Consider the following 14353-nt stretch of genomic DNA (forward strand, 5'->3'; position numbering starts at 1 on the left):
TCGTATCAACACAGAGCGGCCCGCAGCTCTAGTGCCACTGCTAACGTTAAGCTCTCAGAATGGTAGCAGCTCGCCTGCAGCATCTAGTGCTAACGTTAAGCTCTCAGAATGGTAGCAGCTCGCCCGCAGCTCTAGTGCTAACGTTAAGCTCTCAGAATGGTAGCAGTCTGCTCTAGTCTAGATCGGACCTCCATGAGCTGCATAATACCTCCGTTCCCTCGTTAGCTAGCTCGCGTTAGCTAGCTCACTTAGATCGATCTGTCCCAGTAAACTAAATTGTCTTAACGTTATCTACCGGGCTAGCAGTAGCTACAGATAGCTCCTGATATCAATGTCTTATAACATTGATTGAATGCGTATTCTAGCTGAGGGCATGTTGAATGTGATTTGACAAAATAACCGTAACGTTAAAATTGGGTCCAGCTGCATCGCCGGAGAATCCTTGCATGCTGAATGTAGGGTCTAGCTGAATATAGGGTCTAGCTGCAGGGCCGGAGAATCCTTGCTGGAGCTGGAGGCTACTCAAGTATACACACAGACAGTGGAGCTGTTTGCAGATAGCAAGCATTTTGACTTATTGCGTGGTGGCGATGTCTCGCAGATAATACAACTACAAGTATGATTATATAATATATATTTTATTTAAAAAAAAAATTATATAAAATATATATATATATATTTTTGATCAAAAAAAATTTGGCAGGTAAGAAATATGCTTGGCGGGTAGACTCTTCCCATCTACCCGCCACTGGCCGGTGAGTCAAAAAGTTAATTTCGCTCCCTGTGTGTAACGTATTCCATTGGTGGCGATCGAAGCATAGAACCCCCCCCCCACCCTTTCATGCATGCATGATGAAACATAATACCGATAATCTAGCGTTGATTTCAGATTGATTATTGATCCAGGCGAGGAATGGCACGATTTATAATGAAATGCAGTAAAACGCTGTTTGGCTGCGTTTCCTGGGATTAGACAGAATTACTCTAAAACTATACTCATATTCACCACGGTATAAAACGGAAATGTATGGATGGAAAAATGATCTGTTTTTTGCATCTTGACCGGAAAAACTCACTGACACTCGACTATGTTATTAGATCCATAGCTATAATATTTAATATAGTTTTAGCACTGCAAACACCGGCATGTATCTCCATTCATTACAGCGCTGGCACACACAACCATACGGTCACAGCAACCTCTGGCGCTGAACCTGTTAATGAATTTATCATAACATTTTGGCGGGTCCAAAATTAATGTTGTTGTTTACATGTTGCAGGCATGTATCCCCTCCCTACTTCCAATTTCCCCACGTGGAATGCAACTGACTGGATAAATGACATGTTGGTGTTCTAGTGCGGCATCTAGTGCCTGGATGTGATATAGCACCATTAAAGTGATGTGAAATGCATATAATATATAATGCTTTTACAATAGCCTAACATCCATGAAAATGGTTTGTAGGAATATGGACAGACGTTCCTGTGCACCCTTGCATAATGTCACGAAAATAGCTCAGAGCACAATTGAATGCCAAAATGGACATCAAAAGACTGCACAGCGCCTGTGGATTTTTAGTAACACACCCGGGGCTACAGCACCCTAGCCATCGCTGTGCAGGCGGGCTCCTCTTGAGCCAAGAAATGATCAAACAGGAACAGGTGGAAAGAATTAGCCTTGCACCTGATGAATACGCCAATCCACCTGCATTTACATTTAGTCATTTAGCTGCTGCTTTAATCCAAAGCGATTTACAAGTTCTGTACAAAAAGTCAGCAGGAAGGGTACAACTCTGGCAGCTAAGGGTCAGTAACATTGTTCGTCAAACAATGTCGAACTTGAGTGCTACAGACTTGAGTGCATAGTAGTATAGACATATTAGCGACACTGCCGGCCACGCTTGACAATAGAGCCCTATAAATGTCAATCATTTATAGATTTATATCAGCTTAAAGAGCATGCACACACTCCCACACCTTGTTTGCGCCAAAGATGTCAGGGTTGTTGTTGAGATGTCGGAGTGTAGCCAGTGCATGCTCATGCACACGGAACTGGACAAAGCCGTAACCAAGTGAGGTGCCCATCGCCTGGCCTTTCTCTGGCTTCTTGTCATACATCACCCTACACTGGAAAGAGAGAAAGAGCACACACACACACAAAACAGTCAATTGTCATGGCAGATAGAGGTCAGAGAACAACAGTGCCTCCTAGTGGAAAAAGTTAGAGATGTCTTTTAGCTCTCTGGCAGACTTGCACAGAAGTATTTCTTGGTGTGGTTGAACAAAGCGTTTTTGCGCTGTATGGACCGTCTACCGTTATACCATGTTGCATCTTACCTCAGTAATGTGGACTTTGTTGGATCCTCCTTTCACTGCTTGTAGACACAGTGCCTTCAGTTTTGGGGTACTGACAGACTTGGGCAGGTTATGGATGCACAGGCGAGTCTTGGACACAAACACGTTGATGTCCCGCAGCTTGGCCCTCTTCAGCTCCTCAAACTAAGAGAAAGAAGTTCAAACAAAATGTATGACTTTATTTAGCATTATACAATGGCATGCAAATTTCTTGATTCTGATTGGCTGAAACACTTCTTTCAGCCGTTGTTATTTCTCATAACACTCCACGTGATGCCAGAACCCGCCCACAACCGAATTACTTTGTTTCCGAATCACTCCGCCGTTCGTGTTTTTAGGAATGAAACCAATAACAATAACCTTTATGAATGGATGTATTGATATCGTCCTAACGACTCATTCAAAAACGATTCTGTCACATGGAATGTGTTAGTTGCTTACACAATGTTGGATTATGTAATTGGTTGGTCATGACTCATTGTGAAACAAAATAAATCGCGGGAAGTGTGGTGTTAGATGGCATTCGTTGTAGAACCTCCCTCTCCTTCAAAAGGACACTGTCATTTCACTATTAATAAAATTTTAAATCAATCAATCAATCCAATAACAACCGCTAACTTCACTGTTAGATGGCATGCTTTGAAGCAACCTATGTATAGATGTAGCACTGTCTATCTGTATGTCATATGTTATGATGCATTGAAAATGGGGGACCCTGATGTAAACAAGACGAAAGTCTTTCTCTGGTCTGCATCCCCTTAACAATTGTGTGTATTGAGCTGTACTGTATTGTACCCATTCTGCAATCTGGTAATACAATTTTCAATCAATCAATCAATCAATCAATCCAATAACAACCGCTAACTTCACTGTTAGATGCCATGCTTTGTAGCAACCTGCCTCTGCAAAGGACACTGTCGCACGAATCGATTTCACTGGATGTCCCGGACACAATGGAAATATGGATATATTCGTAACGAATAATAAAGATACTGTTAACTGGAATGTTAGTTGTTTACACAATGTTGGATTATGTAATTGGTTTTGTTAGATGGCATGCTTTGAAACACTGCACCTCCCAGCTGCTTCTAGACACGGAGGCAACTTCACACGGAGGCAACTTATTTTTTTTTACCTACTTTTTCTGCTGATGGTTTTGTGAATAAATCTCCATTATGCTTCAATTACTGTGTTTATTGTATAACAATAAGGTTGGATGAATTCGGCCATTGTATAAAAGCACTACATCACGCGACAGAGTGTGTTATAGAAATTAGATCACGCCTATGGGGGTCTGACCAACCACCCATAGGCGTGATCTAATTTCTATAACACACTGTTGCGTGATGTAATGCTTAAATCGATTATGTTCTGGTTCTGATAACAGCTGATTTCTGGTAAATGATAATGTTGATATTTAAACTTCAATTAGGGATGCTCAATATTGGCTTTTTTACCGATACCGATATACCGATATTGTCCAACTCTTAATTTCCGATACCGATATCAACCGATACCGATATATGCAGGGTTCCCCCCCCCCCCCCCCCCCCCAAACAATTTATAATTTCAGGTAATTAACATTACATATCTCTTGTTGTGGAATTAACACAACATTATGCATACTTTTGACAATAAATAAAATCAGAATTTGTTCTTACTTGCTTGCCTGGGTAAATAAAGGTTATAGAAATGTAAAAAAAAGAAAAAAACAGATACCGATATTTTTCGATATCACATTATAATGCCGATATCGGCCGATAATATCGGACATCCCTAGAATGTATACATGATCATGCAACACAAAAATGGTTGTAGGAACGGTTTGGGAGAGGGAGGTAGGGAGGGGTTTTAGTTTGTGTGGTGTGATAACAATGTTGAAATTCAAACTTATCGTCACATCATAATAACAAAGCCACAACGGCTGCTCTCAGTCTGGAAGGTGTTAAGTGTGTGTGGGGGGGGTGGGGTTACAGTATGATGGCAATGATGTCTGGGTAAAGTAGTCTGCATGCATTAGTTAGCAGAAATGGCTCGAGTTCTTCTGAGCCCTGTCGCTCAAAAAAAGGTATTGTGTTATCATCATGGTTCATAAGACATCGATTGAAAAGTATCTGCCCAATTTGTACAAGTGATGGCTTTATTTTGGAGGTATGAACCTTTACTTTCATATCATGTAAAAAAAAATTACATGATATGTAAAAGATACAAGATTGCTAATAAGAACTAAAGACTAACCATTGTTGATGGAAAAAGATGTAGAGGCAATATGATTTGAGACTTAGATAGAGAAACAGAGTGTAATTTAGTTTAATTAGCTAAACGATATAATCTGTTCATATAGACAAACCAAGAAGGGGGTCCACTGTAGTCGTGACTGTTGCCTAGCAACACACCACACATTGCACCGAAAGAGAAGGCACTTACTCTGGTTCTCTTCTCCATGTCTGTTTCAGGAACGCCCTCTGCAGCATTGGTTCCAGCACGGATCACTGGATGATGGTGAGAGAGGGAAGAGAGTGAGGGAGGGACTTAGAAGAGATCAAGAGTGCTCTGACCAATCAGCAATCGCCAAGCACTGTGCTGCGAGGCATTCCTACTACTGCTGGCGAGAAATACCATATTCACTACCATCTACGAGTATGAGTGTAAAATTATAGTTAATTAACTCATATTAACTCATTATACTGTGTAAGATATTATTACTGTGTAAAAGATTTGCCAATATCTCCCTTCTCTGTGAAAAGAAAATAGCAATACTTCCATCTCCTAGGGACTGCTACCTTATACATTTTTGTGTCCTTTTTTTGAGGGCACTCCATCCACCCAACCTCTTCGGGGGACAACTTTATTATGTATTATACATTTTAACTATTTACAGTGCAAAAAGTGTAGTAAAATAAGAAAAATAGTGACATTTAATTGCCCTCTCAGAGGGGGAGGACTCAGACTAGACATTGACAAACAAATTACAACTAAGGACAATGAAGGACAACAACGAATACACATGACAAGGGAAAAGGGGGGGGGGCAGAGAGGGGAGTAAGTAAAGGAGGGGGTGAGGAGGGGGATGGAGAGAAGGGTGGTTGTGGAGTGGATGGCTCACAGGTCAATCTCATTTGATTAGGAGCCTAGATTATCCACAAGCAATTCCCAGATGTTATTAAATTGTGAGACTTCGATGTGATCCATGGTTGAGATTGTTTCCTGTTATATGTAATTTGAAAGAAGGCCCAACCATTGCCCAGAATTCACGTTTTTTCTTGTCTTCCAGTTTAAATTCTCTGCCGGAGCTTATATCCATCGCTGTTTGATCTCTGCAAGCTCTATTTGTCTATGGAGATGTTCACCTTCTTTGCAGGGCTATAACTTTTTTAATTGTATTGCTAAATTGATATTACTATGGCCCATTCAACATCAATTATCTATCGTTCAGGATGTAGGAACATTTTACTTTTCATTCACACATTCATACAAAAATACGGTCTAGAGCAGTGGTGCCCAACCAGTCGATTGCGATCGACAGGTAGATCGCGGGCTGATTTCAAGTAGATCTCGATTAATTTTTTTTTTTTTTTTGCAAAATCAACTCTGCCTCTCCTTGTTAACTACAACAAGCAATGCTGTTTGGTATTTAAGATGAGGTCAGACTCGGCACTGACAGATTTGTGTTCATTATGCTGCTTTTATAAAGCCTCAAATGACGGCTTACAATATACAATTTTGGCTGGTAGCTCTCGGCTAGGTGGTAAATTTAAAAGTAGATCTTGGTTCAAAAAAGGTTGTGCACCCCTGGTCTAGAGTATAAATATGTTTTTATCGTTTTCTGCAGTATTTCCTAGAACGTGAGATATAGCCATAAATGCATATATTAGATCATCAAATGCAGTTCGATACCGATTGACGACAGATTAAAAATTTCAACTGTACATTATCCTAAACGTTATGACTTATCATGCGCGGGTGAACGGAGGCGGGGGGGGGGGGGGGGTGTTTATAATTCTGTGGCCGACGTTAAATAATTTATGTAGTATGGGTGATATATTGATCAGAGCAGTTTGTATGGATAATAATAAACAAACAGGCTAAAAGTAACGTCAGCCTCCTCTTACCGTTGGGCGATCACACTGGCGCAAACAGATCCCAGTTATGTGATGTTGATCGAGGTGATCCAGTTCCGGTTTGTATAATACTAATATACGTCCAATCATGTTGTTTATTGAGTTATGGCAACGGATCGATATCCACGGTGTCTGGGTTGAGTCCCGGGAGCGATAACAAGTGGCTGGACGGAATAGGGGACGGACCAAGCACTTCCGGCCACTTCCGGTTTGGCAACTCGTCGATCGGCCACGAGGTGGCGGTATTGAAGCGTTGCAGAGTCCTACAGCACCAGCCAAGACTCCGTGGGTGAAATGTGAATACCATGACGAAAATATGAAATATTGATCTCAAAGACACCTTACGGCGTCATTGGCAGATTACGCATGGCGGAGAATGACGTGTTAACAAGTCATTGGCAAGCAATGGGTTAAGAGGATAGTTTTCTTGGCGACAGCTAGGAAAATGAGCAGGGGTTTGGTGTTCTGGACTATTAAATGGATAGCAGTAGTGTCCCCAAGTAGACAGAGGGGGGGGGGAGAGAGGAATGCTGCAGCTCATGACCTGGGATAGTGTATTGATTACGGAATTCCAGAAGTCTTGAACAGGTGGGCAGAGCCAGGTGGCATGGAAATAGTTGTCTGGGGTGTTGAGGGTGCAATGGGAGCATGCATCTGTGCTTGCAAATCTCATTTGAAACATCCTGTGCTGTGTGATATGTACTCTGTGTAACACCTTATATTGGATTAATTGAAGGTTAGTGTTGTTAGTCATTGTGAATGTGTCCATTTTGTGAAGGGGAGATGGAATGTAGTGTCTGCGCTTAGTTGCCAGTATTTTGTATATCTTTGAAAATATTTTCTTCTGTGATGTTATTTTATTCATTGCTAATATAATTGGAGGTGGTTCAAGATCATTTTGTGTAGTGTTAAAATAAATCAACATTGCCCCCCTTAACTCCCGGGTGCTGCCGGTTGCCGTGTGAATTTGACTAGCGTGTCGTAGAATAACATATTAACATTAGTGAAAATAAACAATACAGTGGTTTTCACAATGGTAAAATTGCCTAGCGACTTTCACATTTCATGAAGCATATTTTCAACATCAAAAGGATATGATGTTGATCTACCAAAAACACACACTTTATACCAAAAACACACTTTATACACCTATGAACATAAAATGTGTTAACGACGAGGACATACACTGTTCCTAAAGAAGGAGGATAAGTTACTCACTTCCCTCTCTGGCCAGATACATGTTCCTGGTGCCCGTTTCCACCTTCTTTTTTACTTCATTCAGCTTGACAGCATCCTCCCTGGTCACTGCTGGCACAATTATCAGCTTCCTGCCATCTACCCGGAAACCACCACTCTGAAACAAACACTCCATTACACCACCACTCTGAAACAAACACTCCATTACACTACGACTCTGAAACAAACACTCCATTACACCACCACTCTGAAACAAACACTCCATTACACCACCACTCTGAAACAAACACTCCACATTACACCACCACTCTGAAACAAACACTCCATTACACCACCACTCTGAAACAAACACTCCACATTACACCACCACTCTGAAACAAACACTCCACATTACAGCTGGACACCACCGCCACAAAGAGGCAATATACACTCAGTGTGCAAAACATTAAGTAAGGGATAATGTATAGCTACGAGGTCATTGTCGCAAAATAATTGACCGACAGAGTTTAGAATACCGAGGCGCCTCGCAGAGGTGTTCTTTAAACGTAGTGAAGGTCAATTATTTTGCGACAATGACCGAGTATAGCTATACATTATCCCGCTTATTACAGGGCTAACTTACTAATATACGTAATTCATTTTACACCATCGACAAGACGAGATCAAATGCAGACGCGGTTCTGTTCTGTCGTGTGGGCTTGATTACTACAGCTGCGCACAACGGTCATTATTGCTCGGCAGAGGTCCGTTATCGAGTAATAACGGACCTCTGACGAGCGCTATTGACCAATCACAATCAAGCATTTCGGCGAATGTTAAAACGCCATGTAATAAGTGTCTTTAATTAACTTGTCTCCTCCTCACTAGCTTCATCTCTCATTCATCCTCTTTTTCACCTACTCGTCGTATTTTGTGAAAATGACATGTTTTAAACTTTAGATTTTTCAGTGTGTATGTACACATTCACATTCAGTGATTAAAAGCAACAGTTGCATCTTACCTCTGCTTCGTCCTGAGCAGCAGCCATGCATCTCTCTGCAGCTTCTTTATTCTTGAATTTGGCGAAGGCAACACCTGGAGTAGAATCAACATACAAAAAAACAATTGAACTTGGCGAAGGCACGACCTGAGGAGTAGAATCAACATTGTCAGACAATCAGCCTGTTTTCTAAGATGAAAGGAAGATGTAGTGTGTTACTCAAGCACACCTTTGGAGTGTTCCGTGTCGTGGTGGACAACGATCTTGGCGTAGTTGAGCTCTCCGTAATGCAGTAAAGCCTTCTCCAGGCCCTCTGCATCGGTGTCAAAGGACAGGTTCCTGAATCAGCAAGCGAGGGAGGAAGAGGCACAATCAGGATGAACAGATGAGGAAAGGAAACGAGAAGAGTCTGAATCAAGTTTAATCACCAGGTACATTTAGTGAGTTGGTACAATGTAACATTAATATGGCAAAGTAAAAGGATATATGGATAATTACCAACCTGATGAAGACTGTTCTGCCCTCATTCACATCCGAAGGCAGAGGCTTCCTTGATTTCTTTTTATGATCTAGAGAGAGAGAGAGAGAGAGAGATCAAGCAGGCAGGGTGAGAAGAGCATCCATTTCCACAAAATAAATACACATTTTCCATTGCATCCTATGCCAAATAATATGGGGAAATAGTGGCAGAATCATACCATCATCGTCATCATCATCATCATCGTCATCATCATCATCATCATCATCATCATCATCATCGTCGTCGTCATCATCATCGTCGTCGTGGCTACTGCCGTCATTATCTTCTCCTTCCTGGGAAACATCGTCCTCTTCCTCCTCACTGTCTTCATCTCCGCCATCATCATCATTCTCATCATCCTCTGAATGGGACTCTTCTACCTGGTGTGCAGTTGGTTTAGCGCTGGCTCTACACAGATAAGCAATACAACAGCATTTACTGTCATGCTTAACAATAACATGCAGTTGAATATTAATAATCTATAGAGCTCGTAGTGGCCGTCCCCTCCTCTCTGGTTCCAGAACGTTCGCTAGAACCGTAGGCTCTGGCCAAATAATTTAAAGGGGAACTATCTTATAAATGGCCTTTTTGAGTGTTTAGCATTGTTTCCTAGCTATGTGAACTTATATTAATATGATCTATGTCTCAAAATTCTCATATTGGCGCATTCTTCCAATTCTCCTCTCACAATATTCACCCTCACTGAACTGAGTCGTTTGAAAATGTGCCTATATGTGATGTCATATAGTCACCGCTGCATGTTAATGTTCAGGCGAACACGGCCACACACAGTGGTTTAGGAGCCCAGGCTCAAAACAGCTCGAGATCTTGAGGTAGAAAAATGCTGTTCTTGAGGACTTGATTAGAAATACAAAACAATGAATAAAAAAAATATATATATTACAGAGGTGTTCCATAGACTCAGAGGAATTGTGTAAAAGTGCCCAAATAGTGAAAGAAATAGTAAAATAGTTCCCCTTTAAGATTAGCCACAATGATTTTACTACACAACATGGCTGGGTCTTGGAGATTGTAAAACAGTTACATAGATTTAGTTTGTGCCTGTTTAAACTAGGCAATGGGTGATTAAAACTGTGATATTTGAAGAGGTTGAAACCCTAACAACTAATGGTCATTATGTTTGTTTTAAATTAACTGCTTTACAATCCCAAAGAACCAATGTTGTGTAGGGAAATATGGCTAATAATATTTTGTATCTTAATTAAGGCCATAGAGAAAGATATACAGTGACAAGGACATTTCTATCTAAAGCATTGACAAAGGAATTATATACTGTATATACATTTTAGAACCAATATTGGAATGTGAGCTTGAGATCCATACTTTTTCTCCTGAGGTGCTGCATGAGTCTCCTCTTCCTCCTCCTCCTCCTCTTCTTCAGAGTCACTTCCTGTGGTTGGCTGCTTCGCTGTACTCTCCTCTGGTTTCTTAGGTCCTATGTAAACAAAACTCAAATGTCATTGCATGGGTTCTATATTATACATTTATTTATGAATTTATGAGTAATAGAACCTAACAATTTGTTCTGGCAAATTTACCCGCTGGCCAGTTTATCAGGTACATAAGAGTAATTCACAAAAAGTGAGTCACATGGATATAATGTACAGTAGGCATACATGTGTCAAAGGATTCCTTTACAGTTTGAATTGATGTTGGAATTCTGAGGATGGTCCTGACTTTTGGTGCCAGGCTCCTCAGCTCTGGTATCTCAGAAATGGCTTAAAATTATGCGGCAAGGAAACTAAAGTGTGGAAACGTTCAGTTGAATGGGATCAGCCATCTCCTTGTTTATGATCCGTCATTTTAAACAGGTTATTACCTCGGATGGCAGAACCATCTGCAATGTGTTGCATCAACTAGCTTTGATTTATTGGTTGATTGTATATCTTGCTTCTCCATGCATCTCCCATGGGCTTCAATAGAACTGGCACTAAAGTCTGGCACCAATCAGACTAGAATGCTGGTGTTCTGACCCGTCCTTTTATAGTTTCCTTGTTCTGCGCTGTTCATAGACAACAATGTTTAAAGGTTTACAGGTGTGCCACAAACAAACATAAAGAAACACTCAGCTGCGGTCCTGTGGGATGATGAGAGACCTCTAAAAAGTAAGATGTCCACTGGCAACAGCCCTGATGCTCCACAGCTCTACTTTGCACAGGCATCGTGACATTTAATTATTTAACTTTTTTCTCATTTTCAGTTCTTATTTGTAACAGAGACATAAAAAATATTGGGTGAACAATAATACAATATTATTTATTCAATATGTTAAGGGAAATAATATGAGTAAAGGTAGCAGGTTAGTTTACTTCCTGTTTGGGCAGAGACGTTGACAGTGGAATGCCGTCCAACTCTCAAGAGTAGGAGAATGATCTCAGAACACACAACTTATATCAGCGCGGCAGCAGACAACCGCACTGAGTTGATCTGGTCAATGGATATATGAGTTGAAGCTGGCACTTGTTCCTCTTTTGATTTGCACACTTAACTGCTTTTACCTGAGCTGGAGGATGGTTGCATGGCAAGAAACTTGTCCTTAGCTACAGCCCAGTCAACTGCTACCTGCCGTCCTGTGGAAGAAACCACAATTCAGATGGCACTAAATCAGTTACACTACACAGATTTTAAAAAAGATTACACAAAAATGTATTTATAAAAAAGCGATAAGTAAATGTTTATGCTTTTGTCCATGTCATATGAGTTATTTCCTGAACAATGATGAGCACAGGTTAGCACTACATTTAAAGAGGTTCTTCTGCACAAACATAATGTTAGACTTATTTATACTCAATCAAGTAAGCGATTAGTCTACAATTTCCATGACTATGTGTCAAGTAATGATGTCTTTAGTCGAGCAGACATTTTTTACCCCAAGTAGGTCATTCATAAAAATAAATAGATATATAATTATTATTTCTATATAAATAAATAAAGCAGAACAATGGTGCTCATGGACACGATGGAAACAGAAGTAGTAGCGTCTACGAACCTTTAATCTCCTTCATGTTCATAGCATTCAGCGCGTTCCCTGCCTCGTACATAGTCTTAAACAGGACAAATGCAAAACCTCGCATCTTCCCATCTATAGAGAGAAAGGCAAACGCACAGAAAACACAGAAAGGAACAATTAACCTACTCATAACAAACACGTTAATTCAAAAAGCTCATTTGTTCTCGTTCTCTACATCAAGTAGCACATCTATCATTATTTTAAAAGATCCGTTTTCCTCTGAACTTATTGAACGTTTTTTTGTATTATTATTTACCTGGTTTAAGGGGGATGTAGGCCTCAACCACTGTTCCAAACTTGGCAAAGGTTTGCTTCAGATCCTCCTGAGAACACTTTAAAACAAAGAAAATATAGTTTACATATATATTCAAAGCTTCTGTTTGATTCATGATGACATAAGATAGAATTATTTTATGTAAGCAAATCACCAAAAAAGGCACAGTGCACCTTTAATGTTACATTACTACACACAACAGCAACATACCTTAAAACTAAGGTTTCTGATGATAAGCTTTGCTTTCAATTTGATTTTCTTCGTGCCTTTACATTTCGGCTCAATTTCTTTTGGTGCTGGCGGCTGAGCTGGCTCTTTTGACACAGGAGCCGGCTCTATGGACGGTGGATCTGGCTCTTGTGATGCAGGAGCCGGCTCTTTTGATGATGAATCTGGCACTTTTGGTGCTACATGGAGAAAAGAAAGACCACACAAAGATGAACAATGGACCTATCTCAAGCACCACCCTTTTTTCTTGATCCTCCAATCAAGAAACCGTTGTGATTGAAGGATCAGGAAAAGGGGGCAGAGTTTTAGATACATCAGTTACACCTTACTTCAAATGAGAACTGAGGACTGTCTGACTCTTAATACTAAACACTGCATGGGCTCTGGTGCAGTGTATACCATGTACACTATTATCATTATTACTATTATTGATTGAATGCCATTCCACTAGTATTACTATTTCTATTATTGTCTTTTCTACCTACCCTTCCCCATGCTGCTATGACACCTGAATTCCCTCCAAGGGGATTAATAAAGGAACACTTGACTTGATATAGGCTAATTAAGCCACTGCTAAAACTCTCTCATCTAAGCTTTGTTAGTGTCTCTGGAGACATTATTCATTCATACCTCCTTTCTTCTTCTCGATTATTTTCCTTTTTGCCAAGGACAACTGTATCCTCTTCCCTTCGTAGTCCTTCACTTCCTTCAGCGCGCGCTGTGCGTCCTCCTCCATGGAGTAGGTGACGTAGCCGAAGCCCCGACATGTTTGTGTGCCTGATGGAGAAAACAAGGTGGCAAGGATAAAACATTATAGAAGCCAACCATTATGACAGAACATACCTCAAGAACTGTGTCTAGTGTTATTAGGCGTGTCCATCGGTTAACTACATCCTCCAGTTAGACTGTGCTCCAGTACAACTTCTACCCCTCTGTCTGCAGTGAGCCTCATCAACAAGGCTCGGGTCGGGAGTCTCGGGACCCCCACGGACACTGACTGGACTATATATTTGTACAGTATATACACTCAAAACTCTTCATACTTGTTCATTCTTCACTGTTAATTATTTTTGCACATTACTGCTCAAGTGCACAGCCCTGTTAAATATTCCATCCCACTGTATGTTATTTATATTCTAATTAGTGTATAAATACTTGACCACATCATGCACAACTGTACATCCCTGGCCTATTTTATAATTATATTCTATTGTACTTCTATTTTAATTTAGTTTATATTCCATTTGATTTTATTCTACCTTTTATTTTATTATACCATAATTGTCTGTCTTAATGTCACACCGAATGACCAAATACAATTCCTTGTATGTGTAAACTACTTGGCAATAAAGACCTTTCTGATTCTGATTCTACAGAATGCCAGGTCTGCCAACTTGTTTACTCATATGAGTAAACACTCCGTCACATGATCATCATATCGTTCAACTATTTGTGATTTATATTGTTAATGTTTTACTTTGTTTATCTACTATCCTGTATGAATTTTGTTAGCTCACATATGGCAAGAGTCAAATAAGGTGTACAATCAGTCGTACAGAATTGCTATGATGCTCAGACCAGGCATAGCGGACGCATATTTCCATGATTCCGTTGTGTGTCCCTGACACACCAGCAACATGTGCTCATC

At 40.5% G+C, this 14353-nt stretch overlaps 1 protein-coding gene across 3 annotated transcripts in view; it reads right to left on the minus strand.

Moving 5' to 3' along the window:
- rbm28 (RNA binding motif protein 28) overlaps positions 1-14353 on the minus strand; it is a 38410-nt gene that overhangs the window by 22011 nt on the left and 2046 nt on the right. Inside the window, exons 2-15 of one of the 3 annotated variants that reach the window (XM_084334816.1) lie at positions 13336-13482; positions 12688-12884; positions 12460-12535; positions 12183-12275; positions 11692-11763; positions 10517-10628; positions 9351-9580; positions 9155-9221; positions 8882-8991; positions 8674-8747; positions 7695-7830; positions 4783-4847; positions 2338-2499; positions 1978-2127 (exon numbers count right to left, since the gene is read on the minus strand). In XM_084334816.1, the coding sequence (XP_084190942.1) occupies positions 1978-2127; positions 2338-2499; positions 4783-4847; positions 7695-7830; positions 8674-8747; positions 8882-8991; positions 9155-9221; positions 9351-9580; positions 10517-10628; positions 11692-11763; positions 12183-12275; positions 12460-12535; positions 12688-12884; positions 13336-13482 (1691 nt within the window). Of the gene's footprint in view, positions 1-1977; positions 2128-2337; positions 2500-4782; positions 4848-7694; positions 7831-8673; positions 8748-8881; positions 8992-9154; positions 9222-9350; positions 9581-10516; positions 10629-11682; positions 11764-12182; positions 12276-12459; positions 12536-12687; positions 12885-13335; positions 13483-14353 lie in introns of all 3 variants that reach the window. The other 2 variants (XM_084334817.1, XM_084334815.1) reach the window with 2 other exon arrangements.

This window comes from Notolepis coatsorum, assembly GCF_963971535.1.
Source record: "Notolepis coatsorum genome assembly, chromosome: 18".
In the NCBI taxonomy this organism is placed as follows: domain Eukaryota; kingdom Metazoa; phylum Chordata; class Actinopteri; order Aulopiformes; family Paralepididae; genus Notolepis; species Notolepis coatsorum.